Below are 16911 nucleotides of genomic sequence, written 5' to 3' on the forward strand. Positions count from 1 at the left end.
TGGTTTATCCTTTCATCCCTTATCTCCTTCATCCTCTCCAATCCTCAGCTGTCCTTCTCTGTGGAGGAAGGGAGGGAGAAAGAGAGAGTTTTTCACAGGCAAAGCTCCATCAGCAGTCTGCTGGGGGAGAGCATCAGAGGAGCCGGCTGTCAAAACCTGGATTGTAGAATCTGAAGGAGCTTGAAAGGTTGGAAGCAACAGAGACAAGAAGCTGCTCACCTGCAGGAGAGAAGGCCCTCATTGTGAGTGGAAAAGGTGAATTGTTTTCACTAAATGCTTCTCTGCAGGTGCTGATGAAGAAGGTTTGATGCTGCTGCGACTTCTTCTGGGTTTCATTCTTTTTAAATCTGGAAAACAAGTTGCAGCATGCATATATAGTGTGCAGAATTTACTAATGATTTCATTTTGCTTAAAAATGCTGCTGCATTTTGACTTCAGAAAAGCATTAGTATTCAGAGATCAAGGCCTAAACTGTTTCAGCTCCTAATACTTTGGGAAAACAGTTTCAGGTATACATTTCTGGCAAGTAACAAAATAATTTATCAGTACCTTTTACTCCTTTAAAGTTGCTTTTTGGATGCAAGCTGTCAAAAAGGATTTTAGCATCAGGTGTGACACACATAATCTGTTGCACAAACCTAAGTTTTTGTGCCTCTGAGTTTCTACTGCAGGGAATTTCTTCTGTTTTAACCTCTAAGAAATAGCTTCACATGACACATTTGGTCAATAAGATCATGTCTTGGATTTTAAATGCTCCTCAGCTGAGAGGACAGGACAGAACAGGTGAAGCTGTTCATGGTTTGGGCTTCAAAAGAATCTCTTGCTCCTCCACTTCTTCTTCATCACCCCTCCTGTTTGTTGATCTGGAGGCAAAGAGCAGCCAGTAATCGGATGACAGGAGATTGGAGCAATAAAGCTTACCTTAAGATCTTCTACCGGGAAATAAAACCTTGAAGCAATCCACCTCAAAACCCCTCAGCACCACCGCCGCTGCACCACCAGGTTTCTCCTGCATCCTGTCACAGGTTCATTCTGTGCTGCAAACTGACCACATCCTGACAATTTAACCTTTATTTGTGATAGATGTTGAGACTTTATTTTGCAAAACTGTGAATGAATGCAGGGATACAAATCTGCAGTTTTGAATTGATTATTTAGTTATATTATCTTGCAACTTTTTCTGTTGCATCACATCTGAAAACTAAAAAGGTTCTCAAGTGAATATGATGCTGTTCCACTTATTATTAATAAATAACAATATGCAGCTTTTTAATGTTTAAATCCCATGTTTATCATTTCTTAAAGCACTCTGGAGTGATTTAAATAAGATTTTCTACTTACAACTAGCAATTATATTCCCTTGATGAGTAAAAGTCCAAAGTTTTAGCCCTGAAAGTTGCTCTTGTTGAAAGGCAGAAGTTGGCATTACGTCTGTCACACGTCAGCATCTCATTACAGAGAATTAGACCTGGACATTATACTACTGCACGCAAAGCTTTAAGCAGGGGCAAAATAAAGGTTTGGTTTTTGTTTTAAGACTTAACAGATATATTCCTTAACAGAAACGTAATGCAAATCATGAATACAGATTTCTTTGGTTAAACAGCTGCTTTAAAAAGTTAACTACAGAGCTGAGAAGCCCAGGACAGGATTGAAGTTTAGTTTTGTTCAAAACAAATAAGAAAAGATGAAGAAGAAGGTAAAACTGATCTCAAAACAGTAAATAAGTAGAAGTCAAGATGATTGACATTTTAGACAAAAGGGGTAGTGTTTTTTTTATATATAAAATAGCTTCTTTCTCTCTCCTCTGTTTCTTCCTCTGCTGCCATGTTTTTCCACCATAAGCTCACTTTACTGCCACTTTGTTGTAGGATTACATCTGTAAGTCAGACTTTAATCTTTGCTGGAAAAACAATGGTGCAAATGCAATCCAAGTGCTTTGCTTTGAGATTTCAGGGTAACTGAATCACCTTCAGACAAGCTCTTTGTGTACCCGTGTGTGATTTACAAGCTGTCAGGGTAAACCGGGGGGAAGGTAGCAGCCATAACTCACCCTGAGGTGTTCTCAAGAGTTATCTAATCTGTTGTCAGTGCAAAGAAATTAAACCCAAAGTATCTGAAGTCTGAAAAGTAACCTTCATGTCTTACTTTTACTTTTTTTGATTTGTTTTGTTTCCTGTTATAGAGTGACTGTTTCATTTTCCGTCAGTAACATCCTCCAGCATCTGTCGCCATGGCAGCTGATAAAGCTGAAATAGATAAACTGAAAAAGGAGTGTGATACCCTCCGTACACAGATTGAGGTGAGCATTTCCTCTGTGGGATACTCTACTTCCTACTGAGTGTTAATTGTCTCTCCCTTCTTTCAGATTTTTAAACCTGACTTTATCCATTAAAATAGAAAGAGATTTTTCTTGAATCATATACACCTAGTTTACTTTAAAAAGCTGCAAAATCACAAAAAAATAATGGACGAATATGTGGTCACAGAACATTTAATACAGTAAACATTACAATAGCTGCAGAGTGTGTTAATGAAACCAGTTTAGAGTCCATGTTATATTAAATTTATATCCCTTAAAGGCATCAGAAAATGAACTAATGACAGAGTTTGATGTCCTCTGATGAGCTTGTTCCTTTCCTCCTGACATGTTCTCCTCAGGCGGCTCGTAAGGCGGTGAATGACACCACCATGACAGCAGCAGCCAGCGGTGTCGCCTCGGTGGGTCGGGTCCAACTGAAGCTCAGGAAGACACTCAAAGGCCACCTGGCTAAAATCTATGCCATGCACTGGTCTGCAGACTCCAGGTAAATTACTGGGGGGGAAAGGGTTAAAAGCTTTGATTTTAACTGATATTCTGACTAAAGAGCAACATTTACACCAAAATGAGCAACATTTTACATGACTGATGTTTAGACAAAATATAAGTGAAGGAATTTTATTTAATTAGCTTCAGATTTATGCTTCATTTGTCCTGTTAAAGTTTGCTTTAACACTTGGATTAAATCATTTTGCATGACCACACTCTAAATGAAAAGCAGGAATATGTTTGCCAAGTTTACCTCATGTTACTGTGTCAATTTTAGTAATTTGACCAATAAATTCTGTGTATGGTAACTTTATGTTAAAAAAACATGTTAGTTTAACTAAAGAAATCATAATTTCTGAGCACAAATACATGTTTTTTCTAGCTTGATATAATTTTGGAACCTAAAAAGTTAATTATTTACCTTTTTATTTCCCTGCAGCTCACAGTTTTTTATTTAAATTGGTTTAACATTTTAATTTAAGGGTTTTAAATTAGTTACCAGGTATTTTTAAACATGTTTCAATGATATAGACTTTTGTTAAGTGAGTGTGTTGTTTAATTTTGATTCATAACTGAATAATTGTACACACAGAAATGTCAATAATGAGTAAAACAAGTTAGGTTTTTGCTTCATCCGTGTTAAACTTTGTCATTTTTTATTCTTTACTGACATCTTGTGGACAAAAAAATTAATTGTTCTTGATGTAAAAATGATCTCTTTAATAGGCAAATGGTCAGCGCATCACAGGATGGAAAGCTGCTTATCTGGGACTGTTTCACTGGGAACAAGGTAGGATCCCATCCAAAACGTTCATTATACCTGAAATTACACATATTTTAACCACAAAGCTGTAAATCTTAAGCAGCACAGTTAATAACAAACAATCAAAAGCATCTAATAGGTTCTTATTATGATGTTTTTACAAATATCAAAGAATATCATTTATGCATTTATACTTCATACAGTTGTTTTATTTAAAGTCAATTTAAAAACTGGAACAAATGCAGGTATATAAAAAGAGTGAAGTGAAGTTGTGATTAGCTGGAGGTTTTTGCCCAGTTGAATAAAAGTTGAATTAAGCGATGAGTTGTTAACAAATGAACAGAGCTGACCTTCCTCCTCCCAGCTGGTTGCCGTCCCTCTAAAGTCTGCCTGGGTGATGAGCGTTGCCTTCGCCCCCTCTGGTAACCTGGTGGCCAGCGGTGGTCTGGATAACATCTGCACAGTCTACAACATCAAGGCTGCCAGCCCCAAGACCCTCAGGGAGCTGGACGCACACACAGGTCAGGAGGGTTTCCTTCAAAGGATTAAAGTTAAAATCACAGTAAAGAAAACAAGATGTTAAGAACTTTGTTTCCCATCCAGGTTACTTGTCTTGCTGCCGTTTCCTCAGTGATGCTGAGATCCTGACGGCCTCTGGTGACACCACCTGGTAGGTTTATCTGGAAATAACCTGAGATTAGTGGCAACGACTGTGTTTAAAATATAGATTAGACTTACAGGAAACATCTGTGCTTTAAAAGAAAGACACACAAATGACAGAAAAACTGAGATCTGACAAACCAGGTGCAGAAATGTTTGTTAGGAAATAAGAAAAACTTTGCTTCTTTTTCCCAAGTAAATGTTGCAACAAAGAAAAAAAGACTAATTCTATCAGCATCACAATGAAACATCACGCCTAAAAGCTTTTGCTGCCATTAAATCAAACACAGGCCACTAGTTCATCTTCATGCAAGTTTTGAATATTTTTCAAAATTCTAAGATAAAAAACAAAAATCCTTTTACATTTTACACTGAATGCTGTGAAAAGGCTGTGAGGATCATGAACTCAGCCCCTGAAGCTGCTCTCTGGATTTTAGGTTACTTATTTATCTTTATTTTGTTCATTTTAGACTTGCCTGGCAACACAGTTTGTCCTCAGATGTCTCAGATGTCATGAATGACAACAAACAGGGTTCTGAAACTATTCTTTTTTCAGCATTAGACAGTTTGAATTATCTTATTCTTATTATTTCTCAGTATTTTAAGGATGAACCAGCTGGTAATGATGTAACTATTAGCTTTAGAGAAAATTGTGCATTTTAGTATGACATTTTAAATTATTAGTTATTTATTTAGTCACTCACATATGTATTTATTTATTTAAACTTATTGTTCTGATGCTTTTTTTATTTTTATTTTTCTAATAAACGTGGTTCTGTGGCTGTTGCACTTGCTGTAGTTTTATTGTCAGTATTTGTTATGAAACTGTGAGGCTGGAAACATAAGATAAATCACTAATTCTCCCATTTCAAACATCTTCAAACACTTGTTTATCACACACCAAACCTTTGACTTCATGACATCATTTGGTTCTTTTTTTTCCATCATTTAACTTGTCCTAAATATTAGATGTCACAGAGAATGGACATAAACAAGACGTTAAACCTGAGACATTAAATCCGTCAGACTCATTACTGATGAGATCCAAAATGAAGCAAATTTCTTATTTCTTTCCTCTGTCCTCCTTCCTCTTTTTGTCCCCCGTCCCGCCCAGCTGTCTCTGGGACATAGAGACTGGCAAGCAGAAGACTGTCTTCACCAACCACATTGGGGACTGCATGTCTCTGGCTCTGTCTCCGGACATGAAGTTCTTCATCTCTGGAGCCTGCGACTCTCTGGCCAAGCTGTGGGACCTGAGGGAAGGGTCCTGCAAGCAGACCTTCTCCGGACACACCAGCGACATCAACGCCATCTCTGTGAGGATGCTGCAGAGCCTCACACACTCACACACACACCAGAAATAACACAACCTGTTTGTCAGGATGTCACACTCAGATCTGGATGGGTAACAAACTGAGTGGAAGAACTGCAGGATCTGTTTTTATAATGACCAGTATTTGATGTCTGACTGGTAAAATCTCGCTTATGAATACACAATTCTCACCCTAAAACAGAATTCATTTACATCATTTTTTAAAACATTTTGAGGTAGCATTGTGTTGGAAGTGGTGGATCAGGTCAGAAAAATATACAACTACTAACCTCTTGTCTAACATTTAAGCACAAACTGTTTCTTCAGTTCTTCCCCAGTGGAAACGCCATCATCACAGGCTCCGACGACTGTTCCTGCAAAATGTACGACCTGCGCTCTGACCAGGAGGTGATCAACTACACCGACGCCAGCCTGAACGCCGGCGTCACATCCTTGGCTCTCTCCAGCTCGGGCCGCCTTATCTTTGCAGGTTACGACGACTTCAACTGCCACATCTGGGACTCACTGAAGGGAGAGAAAGTTGGTGAGGCATTCTTAGAAATCAAGAAATCTGTACATTTTAGATGCTTTGTGAGTGATTTAGGTCGATTGTGCAATGAAACAAAAATGAAATGCGACAAAAAGACATTTGATGACCTTTTTATTTTGGAGATTTTTAACTGAATCATACAATTTATTATAAAAATAGAATAAACATCATGCAGCATCATTAAAACCTGCAGTGAAGAGTTTGACTAAAGGACTCAAAAGAATAATTTTCACATTTTAACATGTAGGCACTGCAAACAAACTGTATGTTCACTAATTACACACAAAATGCAAGCTTGACATATAAAATAAATGTCTTTTGTCACAGCAGTTTATATATATATTTTCTTTTTTGCTTCCTTTAACTTCCTCTTCCTGTTTTATTTCTATTTGTGATGTTTTTTTAGTCATATCTAAATCTCTTTCTTATGTCTTCTAATACTTTTGCTATCTTTCAATCCTTTTCACTTCACCCTTCACCTTCCCTCTGACCTTTTTCTTTTCATACTTTTCTATTTTTTTATTTTGCAATGTCTTTCATTCTATTTTTCCCCATGTACAGTTTTTTTTCACATATTTCCTTCTTTTTTAATGTGTTTATTTATGATGCATCTCTCATCTTTTATACTTTGCCATCATCGTCTCTCTGCCTCCTCCAGGTGTTCTCTCCGGCCACGACAACAGGGTGAGCTGCACCGGCGTCCCCGCTGACGGGATGGGCGTCTGCACAGGATCCTGGGACAGCTTCCTCAAACTGTGGAACTGAGACATTTCAAGAAAGGAGAAGAAAAATAAATAAATTCATTAAAATAAAAACAAACCTCAGAAGAAAAGAGAAGGAGAGAGAGAAGGAGAGGAAGAAGGGATGAAAATATGAAAGAGGAGAGAAGAGAAGACCTTCTCCTTTCTCTGTCTTCATCTCTTCATCTCTTCCTCTTCCTCGTTGTGAAAGAGCCACACTGTTAAACGATGCCGACGCGTCCTGCTGAATGTACAGAAGAGCTTCATCGCCGTCAAGATGATTCAGATACTGAAACACATTTTTAAAAATAGCACATTAAATTAAAAAAACAGCAACAGAACAAAGAATAAAATCCATCTAAGAACATCAAGAACATGTAGATTTTTAAAAATTAAAGAAGAAAATTCATTATTATTGAAAATTTGTTATAGAATAAGATATTTATTTTTGTCTTTGAGATCTTTAACTTGTAACTGAACCCAACCTAGATGAGAGACTGGCATGTAAATTTATTTCTATTTAACAGTTTAATAATTAGAATAAAAAACTGATGTATATCTTGTTCTCTTTTTCTTTTTGTGGGGCTGCAAACATCCAAAGTGTTGTAAAGTTATCATGGCTCACCTGCAAACAACTGCTTAAAACACACAAGGTTTATTCCAACATGGCTGATGTGATCATGTGACCATCTCAGATAAATGATGATTTAAAGGCGGAAGTTCCAAACTAAACAAAGCAGTCTTTAAAAACCTTTAAAGCTAATTTCACCTCCCTGGGCTCTGCAGCATTTTGTAGTTTTTGTGCAACTCTAATGTAAAAAAGACAAAGTTTCTGGAAAATCTTTCTAATAAATAGAGTTCTGCATTAAAATCATATCAGTGTTTGTGTCTCTCTGCATTTATTTCCAGAATTTACCTAAAAATGTGGCCGCATTTCTACATTTAAAACAACAGTGTTGTGCATAACTTCTAATTTCTTTACATTTTATATCCAAGCAGCTGGATTTTCTTGTAATTTTTTAAAGTGGTTTTGATCAATAGTTCTCCAAACATTTTTAGGATCTTTTTGACTCATTTTCAGTGCATTATATGAGCGTTTTCAGAGGAATACTGAACAAAAAACTGTCCAGTGAGTGCTTAAAATTTGAGAAAAGTGGACAAAAGACAATGTGTCAGATCTAAAACATCAATCTCAATGAGACGAGCAGCACCTGAGAGTTGCTTTTAAAAAACTAAAATCTAAAAAACATTTAAGAGAGAAATTTAAGAAAAAAAATTTCATGAAATACCTGAAACTTTCCGTTGATCATAAATTATATGACAAGTTTTCAGTTATGAACTCAAATCACCTCGTTGGTGCTAAAATATTCCTTTTTATCTGTTATCTTTGTTTATTTTTATGATTTGGGAGCAAACTGTCTGTGAGAGACATTTTTAAAACTGGTTCTTTGCTAAGTTGTTTGTGTGAACAAATCACTGGTTCATCCCTTGAGTCCAGGAGCTCTTTTGTGCCTGGATGGTTCATATATCAGAGCTAAATGGTTTAACAAACAGAAAAACAAACAAAAACTTCCTTCTGGAAATGGCCAGGGACTGAAAATGTGGAAAAAAAAACAGCCAGTAAATTTTCCAAAGCCATAGGAAAAAGACCAATTTAAAACATTACAAGAAAGTCTGGCTGCTTGGACAGAAAACATACAAAAATCAAGAGTGGACTCAGACTTTTGCACAGTATTGTGTCTTTAAACCTAATGTTACAAAGATTTTTACCTAAATCTGTTAATTACACAAAATCAGCAAAGATAAATAAATGATGGAGTTAGTAAAGGTAAAAATCTTATTTTTTAGGCTTCAAGAAATCCAAATTTACTAATATTTACTATTTAGTTGATGAACACATCCAGTTAGCAAATATTGTACTCATTAAAAACTGAAATGTTACATTTTGTTATTTTGTTTGGTATTTGAGCTGCTGTGTATATGTTCATGTGATAAAATCCAAGTTTGAAACTTTCCAGGAGTTTTCAGTCAGCTCAGCAGGGGGCAGTAAAGAGCCAAGAGCTTCTCCATTCTTCCTAATCCCAGGGCTGAAGAGCCCAGATCACCTCCGGTGTTCGGTGCTGATAGTTCCCTCTGCACCTGAGCACCTGAGCTCCACTCCAGCCGGACCTCCACCTCCTCTCCTCACCGGAAACCAGCCCCCAGCAGGCGGACATGGCGCTCCGGAGCTTCTTCGTCGGAGGAAACTGGAAGATGAACGGGAACAAGGGGATTCTGGGAGAGCTGATCCTGAGCCTGAACACCTCCAGCCTGCAGGATGACACCGGTAACAGACTGATCAATAACCCTCTGATCGATCTCTGATTTATGATGGGGAAAAAAGATCAGGATGCTGATAGACTGATAGAGTCACGTGATCAGGCGGTGGACTAATTAGGCTACATCTATAGTTTTATTGTTTGTTTGCTCATTTATTTGTTGTGGCAGTAAATACATGTACATAAAATTGAAATAAACAAAAAAGCAGGACTTAGAATATCATTTGAATCCAGTTTTTACCTTGTACAAAATCTGAAAGAATGCAGAACAGAACATTAATGTTTCAGTGTTTTTAACTCAGCATGACTAAGTTTTTGATGCTTTGCAATAATTTTTAAGTCTTGTCACTTAATGTTCAGCCTTTGCTCTAACTTCATAGGTGAAATAATTTAGATTAGGTTCAGTTTATTGCACAACATCATCCCAAACACATCCAGAATCTTATTGTAACTAGTGTTTTCATTAGGAGAGTAAATGGAACGGCCATTATCTTTTTATATAGAAGAGTTATTAAACAAAGGAAGACTTTAAGCTGTTATATTAAGTTATTTTAAATTGATTTTCTAGCAGCAGTGTTCATGTGCTGTGATTGGTCAGACAGGCTGATTTTAATAGTTTAAAACTGTTTACATGATGAAGATCCAGTCACCAAAATGTAATAAATTCTTACTGCAAGTTCAACAAATCTGTTCAGTTAGTGTCTTATCCTAAATGTCTCCAAGGTCTCATCACTTTAGGACTATTTTGTTCAAAGAAGACAAAAGTGTCAGCAGTTCAAACAACTAAAACCCAGACTTTGTTGTCAGAGGTGGTGTGTGCCGCTCCCTCCATCTACCTGGACTTCGTTCGGTCCTGTTTGGATCCCCGGATCGGCGTCGCAGCCCAGAACTGTTTCAAGGTGTCCAAGGGAGCGTTTACCGGAGAGATCAGGTCTGTCAGCCACTTTTTATCAGTGTTTACCTAAACACAATTCATAATCTCAACACCTGCTCAGTTCTAAGTTTGTGACATGATGAGTGAAAAAAAAACACCTCAATCATCCCATCGTGCAGTTCAGAATGATGATGGGAGGCATTCCTTTTAAAAAAAGGTGTTTAAATATAACAGTCCTAGAAAATTTAAACATAATGAAGAGCCGTCTGGATTAATGAACAATTATTTATTATTTCTTTTAAGGGAAAATGTTAAAAACTTTAACAAAAGTCTTCTCAAAGATGGAAAACTGCTTGTTAATTCTGAATTATTTGATGAATATGAACATTTTAGATGATTTGTTTGAAAAGATTGATCACAAATAAACATTTATGGATAATAAGCCACATTAAATTGGGCTCTTGATTTAGTTCAGCTTGTAATGAGATGGTCAACCTCAGTGACGTCTCCATGTCCTGTCCCTCCAGCCCGGCCATGATCAAGGACTGCGGCGCCGACTGGGTGATCCTCGGACACTCTGAGAGACGCCACGTGTTCGGGGAGAGTGACGAGCTGATCGGACAGAAGGTTTCTGGTTGATCTTCAACATATAGATACTTCATCTGATGTTATTTTGGACATTTCCCCTTTTATTTTTGTTCTCCTTCTTTTACCCTAGAAATGCAAAAATGCTGGCTTTGCACTCAAGTCAAAACAACTTGATTTGAGTTGAATATCCTTAATATTTTAATTTCAGCCTCTATTAAAGGTCACAACATAAAGGTAAAAATACACAAAGACAAAGAAGTGGAAGTTATTTTTTCAGAATATACTTGGTTTAGATTTTAAAGTAAAACATATTCAACCTGTAACTGATTGCAAACCTTTTTTATAGATTTTTTCCACTTCTGACATTATGATGCAAATGTTTACCAGGATTTACCAGACAAAAAACATCTTATACAACCAAACTGTTGGATTATCTGACACTTTCCCAGTAAAGGCAGATTGTTTTCTCCCGTCGTCCTTCCTGAATGTGCTGCTGCTGTAACACGTCACAGACACATCTGCTGTAAAACTTCAAGTGGCTCACGCTCTGGAGAGCGATCTGGGAGTGATCGCCTGCGTCGGAGAGAAGCTGGAGGAGCGAGAGGCCGGAACCACGGAGGAAGTCGTCTACGCTCAGACGCAAGTCATTGCAGGTAAAAAAACATAACAATTTCCTCTAATTTCTGCCATGTTCTCCAAAAACATCCAAAAGAACTAAATCAGTTTCATTTATTCTAATAAAAATATTTGTTTTTAATTATTATTAGCCTTTCTTTCTTGGGCTCAAAATGTTTTACACTAATCAGTAATTAATTAGTTTATTAGTGAAATAATTGCTTCACTGATTGCTAAGATAAAAAACTGTGATAGTTGTTAATGAGTAAATGAATTCATGGATGCAGCTTCGGTGTATTTTTATGTAACTCTCTTGTTTCTGTTCTGAACTCTGGGACACAGAACCCGATTAACGCTCCTTTCTCTGCTAACATGTCGGCCTCGTGTGTCTTCCTTCTGGACTAAAAGTAGGTTGCCTACTGATTTTAAATGTAAATAGGTCAGTGGTCTCCACTGCTGAAAGAATTTCAAGAGCCGCAGCTGTTTTCTGCCTCTGTTAAAGAGGCACTGGCTGCTCTGAAAGGCAACAAAAAGACAAGTGGGAGATTTTATGGATGATTTCATCTTAACGCTGCCTGAAGGACAGTATGGATTAAAATGTTTGTTCGTGAAGGAATATTCCTTTGCAGATGTTATATAAAAGATGTTTATGTGGGGCTGAAGTCATAAATATTTGAGTATTTTGTGTGTAATTCAGGGCTGCTGTTGTGTTACAGAGAACGTGAAGGACTGGGGGAAAGTGGTTCTGGCGTACGAACCGGTGTGGGCCATCGGCACCGGCAAGACCGCCACACCTGAGCAGGTAAAGCCAAAGAAAAGGCAGCGCTGTGCTTCGAATTGGGTCTGATTGGAAAACGAACAAAGGACAAATTATTTTTCTGATTAAATCTGTCCCTCCTGACGGTGTTCGTGTCTGAAACATGAAAGTGAGCCATCGACAGGAAAAGATTCAGTCTGATGGAGCCTAAAATAATTCAAGTTAAATTCACTACTAAAGCAAAAAAGAAAGCATGAATTCAAGCTGTAAGCAAACAACAAACTGATCCTGAAGATAAAAAGAATCCAAATAATAAAGAGAAATACCGCCAAGAACGATTAAATAATAAAACAGTTTAGGATGATAGAAAATAATAATTTTTCATTGTATAAACAACAAAATGGAATCATCGTGTCATTTATGATTCATGTATCTGAGCTTTTCTTTCCCCTCTGAAAACTAATCTTTTTTTTATCATTTTCACACCTGGATTCAGTCGACTGAAGCCACACTTCTGTTGCTGGTGCCTGAAATCAATGAAGATAATTATTTGGTACAAAAACAAAACGTTGGAGTTCATTTAATTCAGATAATTTGGTTTCCGAAACCTCGGATGCACTGAATGGAACTGACAACACAAGGAAAGTTTTATCATGTTAAAATCTGGGCAACAACATTAAATATCTTTAACAAAAACAAATGTAAAAAGGTATACACAGTTAGGATCAGCTGTTGTTTATTTTGTTTGTCTTTAGGCTCAGGAGGTCCACGAGAAGCTGAGGGTTTGGCTCAGAGCGAACGTCTCAGATGATGTGGCTGACTCTGTTCGCATCATTTATGGAGGTAAATATTATGTTTCTACAACCCTAATCATATTTTTAGCCTTTTTCCTCCAACTCTGTAAAGATATAACTGTAGAAAGTTCACAACAAAGGGAGATATTTTCCCCACAGGCCTCTGAATCTCTTCTTTATGGTCCAGGATGTAAGGCGGAAAGTTGCAGAAATGCTGCAGAACTGCTCAAAATGAGAAAAATAATGTGATTTTATACATTTTAAGATCTTACAGTCTTTTGTCGCACTCTAAAACAAAAATATGAGCCTGCACTTCAGAATAAATCGGTTTAAGTCAGTTTAAGTCAGATTTGTCTTCATCTAACATTCAGAGCCACTCCATGATATGATTGGCCAGATGTTGCAAAATAAATTTCCGTTATCAAACATTTAAAACATAGCAAATAACGACACGTTTCTCCCTACGCTCCCACTTCCAGCTTAGCCCTTTGGGAATCCTGAGTGTTTGACATTGACAACTAGTTCAGAGAGTTTTTATCCCTCATTAGATCCAGATATCCTCACACTCCTTCAACACATTTCCCGGGGGGGTCGTTGGGTTTGACCATTATTTTTCTCTTTAATGAGACGGTCTGAAACTGTGCTGCTGAACGTTAGCCTTCTTTTTCCTCTCTAAGGTTTGCAGCGTGGCTATTTGGAGCTACAAAATAAACGTCACCTGAACTACACCCAGTGGTGATATAAAGACAGCTGTCACATCAGTTGTGTGAATACACTTCCCAAACAGTGGAAAGTTTTAAAGAATTTATTCTGTAAGTTTGTGTCATGGTGCAGAATGAGCGTTACAGCCTCACAGAGGTCAGGAAACGGTCAGAATGTGGGTTTTCAAACTAAAAAAACTGAAATAAAGCAGCAATGTGAGCTTTGTTTCCTGCATTTATACATCTAAACTATTATGACTTTACATTAAAGCTTATTAGTTTTAAGAATATTGTTGTGAACAAAAGAAAATCTGTCATTGTCTTAATATAAGTGGGAACAAAAACATCCTTTTGCTGTAAAATACAGCAGCTTAATAAAATAAATCTATAAAAGCATAAAAACCAAACTAAGCCCATTTATGCTTTTTATGGCTGTGATTATGGATTTTTTATTATTTGTCAGAAGTGATATGCTTTGAAATATAAAGTTTTCTGTGTCTGAGTGCAAATTATTAACACTTTTAACAACCTTGGTTTTATTAGAGCCATAAAGTTTGAGAAAAGTGTGGGATTGTATTTCTCTGGATAGTTTCTGCTACAATTATTTCTTTTTTAGCCCTTCCTTTATTTCTGTGCAGGTTCTGCTGGTAATACAATATTATTCCTCAATAATCAGATGTTTATAATAAGATATATGATCACTGAAACCAAAAAAGTTTTTTAATATTTCAGTTTTGCTTTTAACCCTAAAAACAAAACTCAACTAGTGAAATTGTCAGCACTCTTGATAGAAAAAGTCAAATTTTTAATTTGTATTTTGCAGTTAGTCCCTATAAACTTGACTATTTGAATATGATTTAAAGATTTTTTCTGAATGAAATGTGATGTAATCATTTAAAGGCAGGTTAATTTTCCCACATCACCACCATCTGTTCGTCTCCAGGCTCAGTCACGGGAGCGAACTGCAGGGAGCTGGCGTCTCAGGCCGACGTGGACGGCTTCCTGGTAGGCGGAGCCTCTCTGAAGCCGGAGTTTGTTGACATCATCAACGCACGAGCATAACGCACCCAGACAGAATAAAATTTAATAAGGAATAAAAAAGCACTTTATTCACTGTTTGTCTGCAGGCTGCACCGACTGATCCACATAAACATGTCTGTTAAATTTAAAAAAATGTTTAATAAGTTTTTATTTTGTAGTTTTATCTGTAAATTGTGATTTAGGTCTTACCTTACAGAAGTCATGGGTTGATATTTTAGTAAAGTCACTTTTCCTTCATGTGCTGTTAAATTTACTGGTGATATTTTGTTTTATGTCTGTCTTCACCTACATTACTTGAATAAACCGCAGGAATAATGTAGCTCTCACCAACAACAGGAACTAAAGCTTTACAATAATATCTTTACTGAAGTTTGCTAATAAAGAGTTTGAGGAAAACTGACGTAAAATGCAAACAAATAAATAAATAAATTGTGGGAAAAATGTTCATTTGGTGGTTTATTTGCATTGTATCTAATGTGAATGGGATTTGCAAACAAAAAAAATGTTTTTTAAAGAACTAAAGTGATCTCAATGAATTCATAGGGGAAAATATTTGTAAATAAAGTTAAATATTTTCAAAAACCTTAAGTCATAGCACTCATCTCCTGAATGAGCTGAACATTTTGATTTATCATTAGCTAAAATAACACATAATATGCAGGAGTGGTTAAATTGTTATTAAAACAGGAAAACAACTGGGAATACACATAATGAGCTGAAGGAACAAATAAGGACAAAATGCTATAAATTGTAAATTAACATTTTCTTTTTATTTCACATATTTTCACATAATTTGCAGTGACAAGCTTTCTGATAATGATTAGTTTTTTTCTTTGCTCTTTCTTCTGTTTCAACACTACTCTATGGACATTCGGGGGGGGGAACCAAAGGGGTCAAAGAGACTCAAAGTTAGATTTATTTCTCTTCCTTAAGACAGAGGCAGGACTTCAAGCATGAAAGACACGTCATCAGGATCACATCGGCGTGAGAAGAAAAAGGAACACAGACACAGACGGGACGAGAAGAAGGAGACTAAAAGAGAAAGGATGGAGTGCAGAGGTGGGAGGAGTGCAGGTTTGAGTGTCCAGGTGTGTGTTTACACGTGTTACAGAGTGGAGTTTTACTGCTTTCACTCAACTGCATCATCCTCGTTTTGGTCTTAAGAGTTAGACTTGTTCCATCTCTTTCAGTCTAAGTTATTCTACATTATTTCTACTTTACCTCTTTGTTTTTACAACATTAATCTTTATTTTTGCAGGTTTCTCTTCTGGCTGTACATGAACTATCCCTACAGTAACAGTGCATGTCTGGCTTTTATATTTTTAAGGTTTTCCCCTGCATGTGCGTTTTCAGGTGTTGCATCTGCGTACGCTGCGTGTGTGTGTGTGTGTTTCATGTGCATACAGTTTCACCTCCCTTCTTTAAGTCAAGTGCATAAATTTATTTGTTTATTTAGCTTGGCTCTTTAGCGAGTGTGTTTTCCTGAATTTGTGTGGTCGTTCTTTGTACATGGCTCATTCCTTGTTTGTCGTTGGTGTCAGTTTGTGTGGGTGTTGGCGTGCATAAGTGTGTGTGAGTCATTCGTTCGGTCAGTTTCACAGGGCGCTGGGGTTCCTGAAGTTATGGCCTGCGAAACGAGCCTGGTCGCCCAACTCTTCTTCAATCCTGCAAAGAAGAAAAGGTCAGAGAGAATAAATTTACAGCAGGGAAAAAAAAGTTTATCTGCAGGAAAACACTCATTCAAAGCAGTATCTTTAATCAGCTGAAGTAAATGTTAGATTGTTTGTAGACTTTAGTACTGCAGAAAAACTTCCTTTAATTTCCTTATTTGTCTTATTCAAAGGAGCCAAATTTTCTTGTAATCTGATTTTGATCAGTAACTCCAGGCTTTCTGTAGGACCTTTGAAAGTTTTTTCTTTCTTTCTTTGAACTTTGGATATTTTTTCACTTAAACAAGTTTCAGGCCTAACAAAGCAGCAGATGATAGGTATCTGAAAGTCACTTCATTAAATTACAGGAGGAAACAAGTCTCTTTAAGACCTGCAGGACGTGAGAGAAGCAGCATCCTCTAGTTGATCTACTGCAGCGGTTCCCAAATTGGGGGTCGGGAATCAATCAATCAATCAAATTTTATTTGTATAGCACATTTCAGCAGCAAGGCATTTCAAGGTGCTTTACATAATTAAAAAACAAAATAAAAACAGCACGTGACAATGAATAAACAGTAAGAAAGAGACAAACATCAAAAACCCCGCACTCTAACCCTAATTTAGCCATAAGCAACTCTAAACAGGTGGGTTTTAAGTTGAGATTTAAAGGCACCCAGTGTTTCAGCTGTTTTACAGTTTTCTGGAAGTTTGTTCCAAATTTGTGGTGCATAGAAACTGAA

At 36.9% G+C, this 16911-nt stretch overlaps 3 protein-coding genes across 5 annotated transcripts in view; 2 read left to right on the top strand and 1 right to left on the bottom strand.

Moving 5' to 3' along the window:
* gnb3b (guanine nucleotide binding protein (G protein), beta polypeptide 3b) lies at window positions 1-7708 on the top strand. Of its 2 annotated transcripts, none has more exons than XM_017427688.3 (9): window positions 1-255; window positions 2186-2302; window positions 2662-2807; window positions 3536-3599; window positions 3937-4093; window positions 4176-4242; window positions 5347-5548; window positions 5872-6088; window positions 6753-7708. In XM_017427688.3, exons 2-9 carry the CDS (start codon window positions 2234-2236, stop codon window positions 6857-6859), a joined length of 1029 nt encoding a protein of 342 aa, XP_017283177.1. In that variant the 5' UTR covers window positions 1-255; window positions 2186-2233; the 3' UTR covers window positions 6860-7708. The 2 variants fall into 2 exon arrangements, with proteins under 2 accessions (XP_017283177.1, XP_017283178.1); XM_017427689.3 differs by having other exon boundaries at window positions 1-242.
* A 1198-nt stretch (window positions 7709-8906) lies between these two features.
* On the top strand, window positions 8907-14965 carry LOC108242621 (triosephosphate isomerase). The gene is made up of 7 exons (XM_017427584.3): window positions 8907-9160; window positions 9960-10083; window positions 10554-10654; window positions 11151-11267; window positions 11946-12031; window positions 12742-12829; window positions 14425-14965. The coding sequence occupies exons 1-7, from the start codon at window positions 9049-9051 to the stop codon at window positions 14541-14543; spliced, it is 747 nt and encodes a 248-aa protein (XP_017283073.1). The 5' UTR covers window positions 8907-9048; the 3' UTR covers window positions 14544-14965.
* A 305-nt stretch (window positions 14966-15270) lies between these two features.
* Window positions 15271-16911, bottom strand: part of LOC108242675 (gamma-enolase) — a 19867-nt gene continuing 18226 nt past the window's right edge. For both annotated transcript variants that reach the window (XM_017427669.2, XM_017427670.3), the window contains exon 13: window positions 15271-16187. In XM_017427669.2, coding sequence (XP_017283158.1) covers window positions 16118-16187 — 70 coding nt within the window. In that variant the 3' untranslated portion in view covers window positions 15271-16117. The remainder of the gene's footprint in view (window positions 16188-16911) is intronic.

The sequence above is a fragment of the Kryptolebias marmoratus genome, linkage group LG5 (genome assembly GCF_001649575.2).
Source record: "Kryptolebias marmoratus isolate JLee-2015 linkage group LG5, ASM164957v2, whole genome shotgun sequence".
NCBI classification, from domain to species: domain Eukaryota; kingdom Metazoa; phylum Chordata; class Actinopteri; order Cyprinodontiformes; family Rivulidae; genus Kryptolebias; species Kryptolebias marmoratus.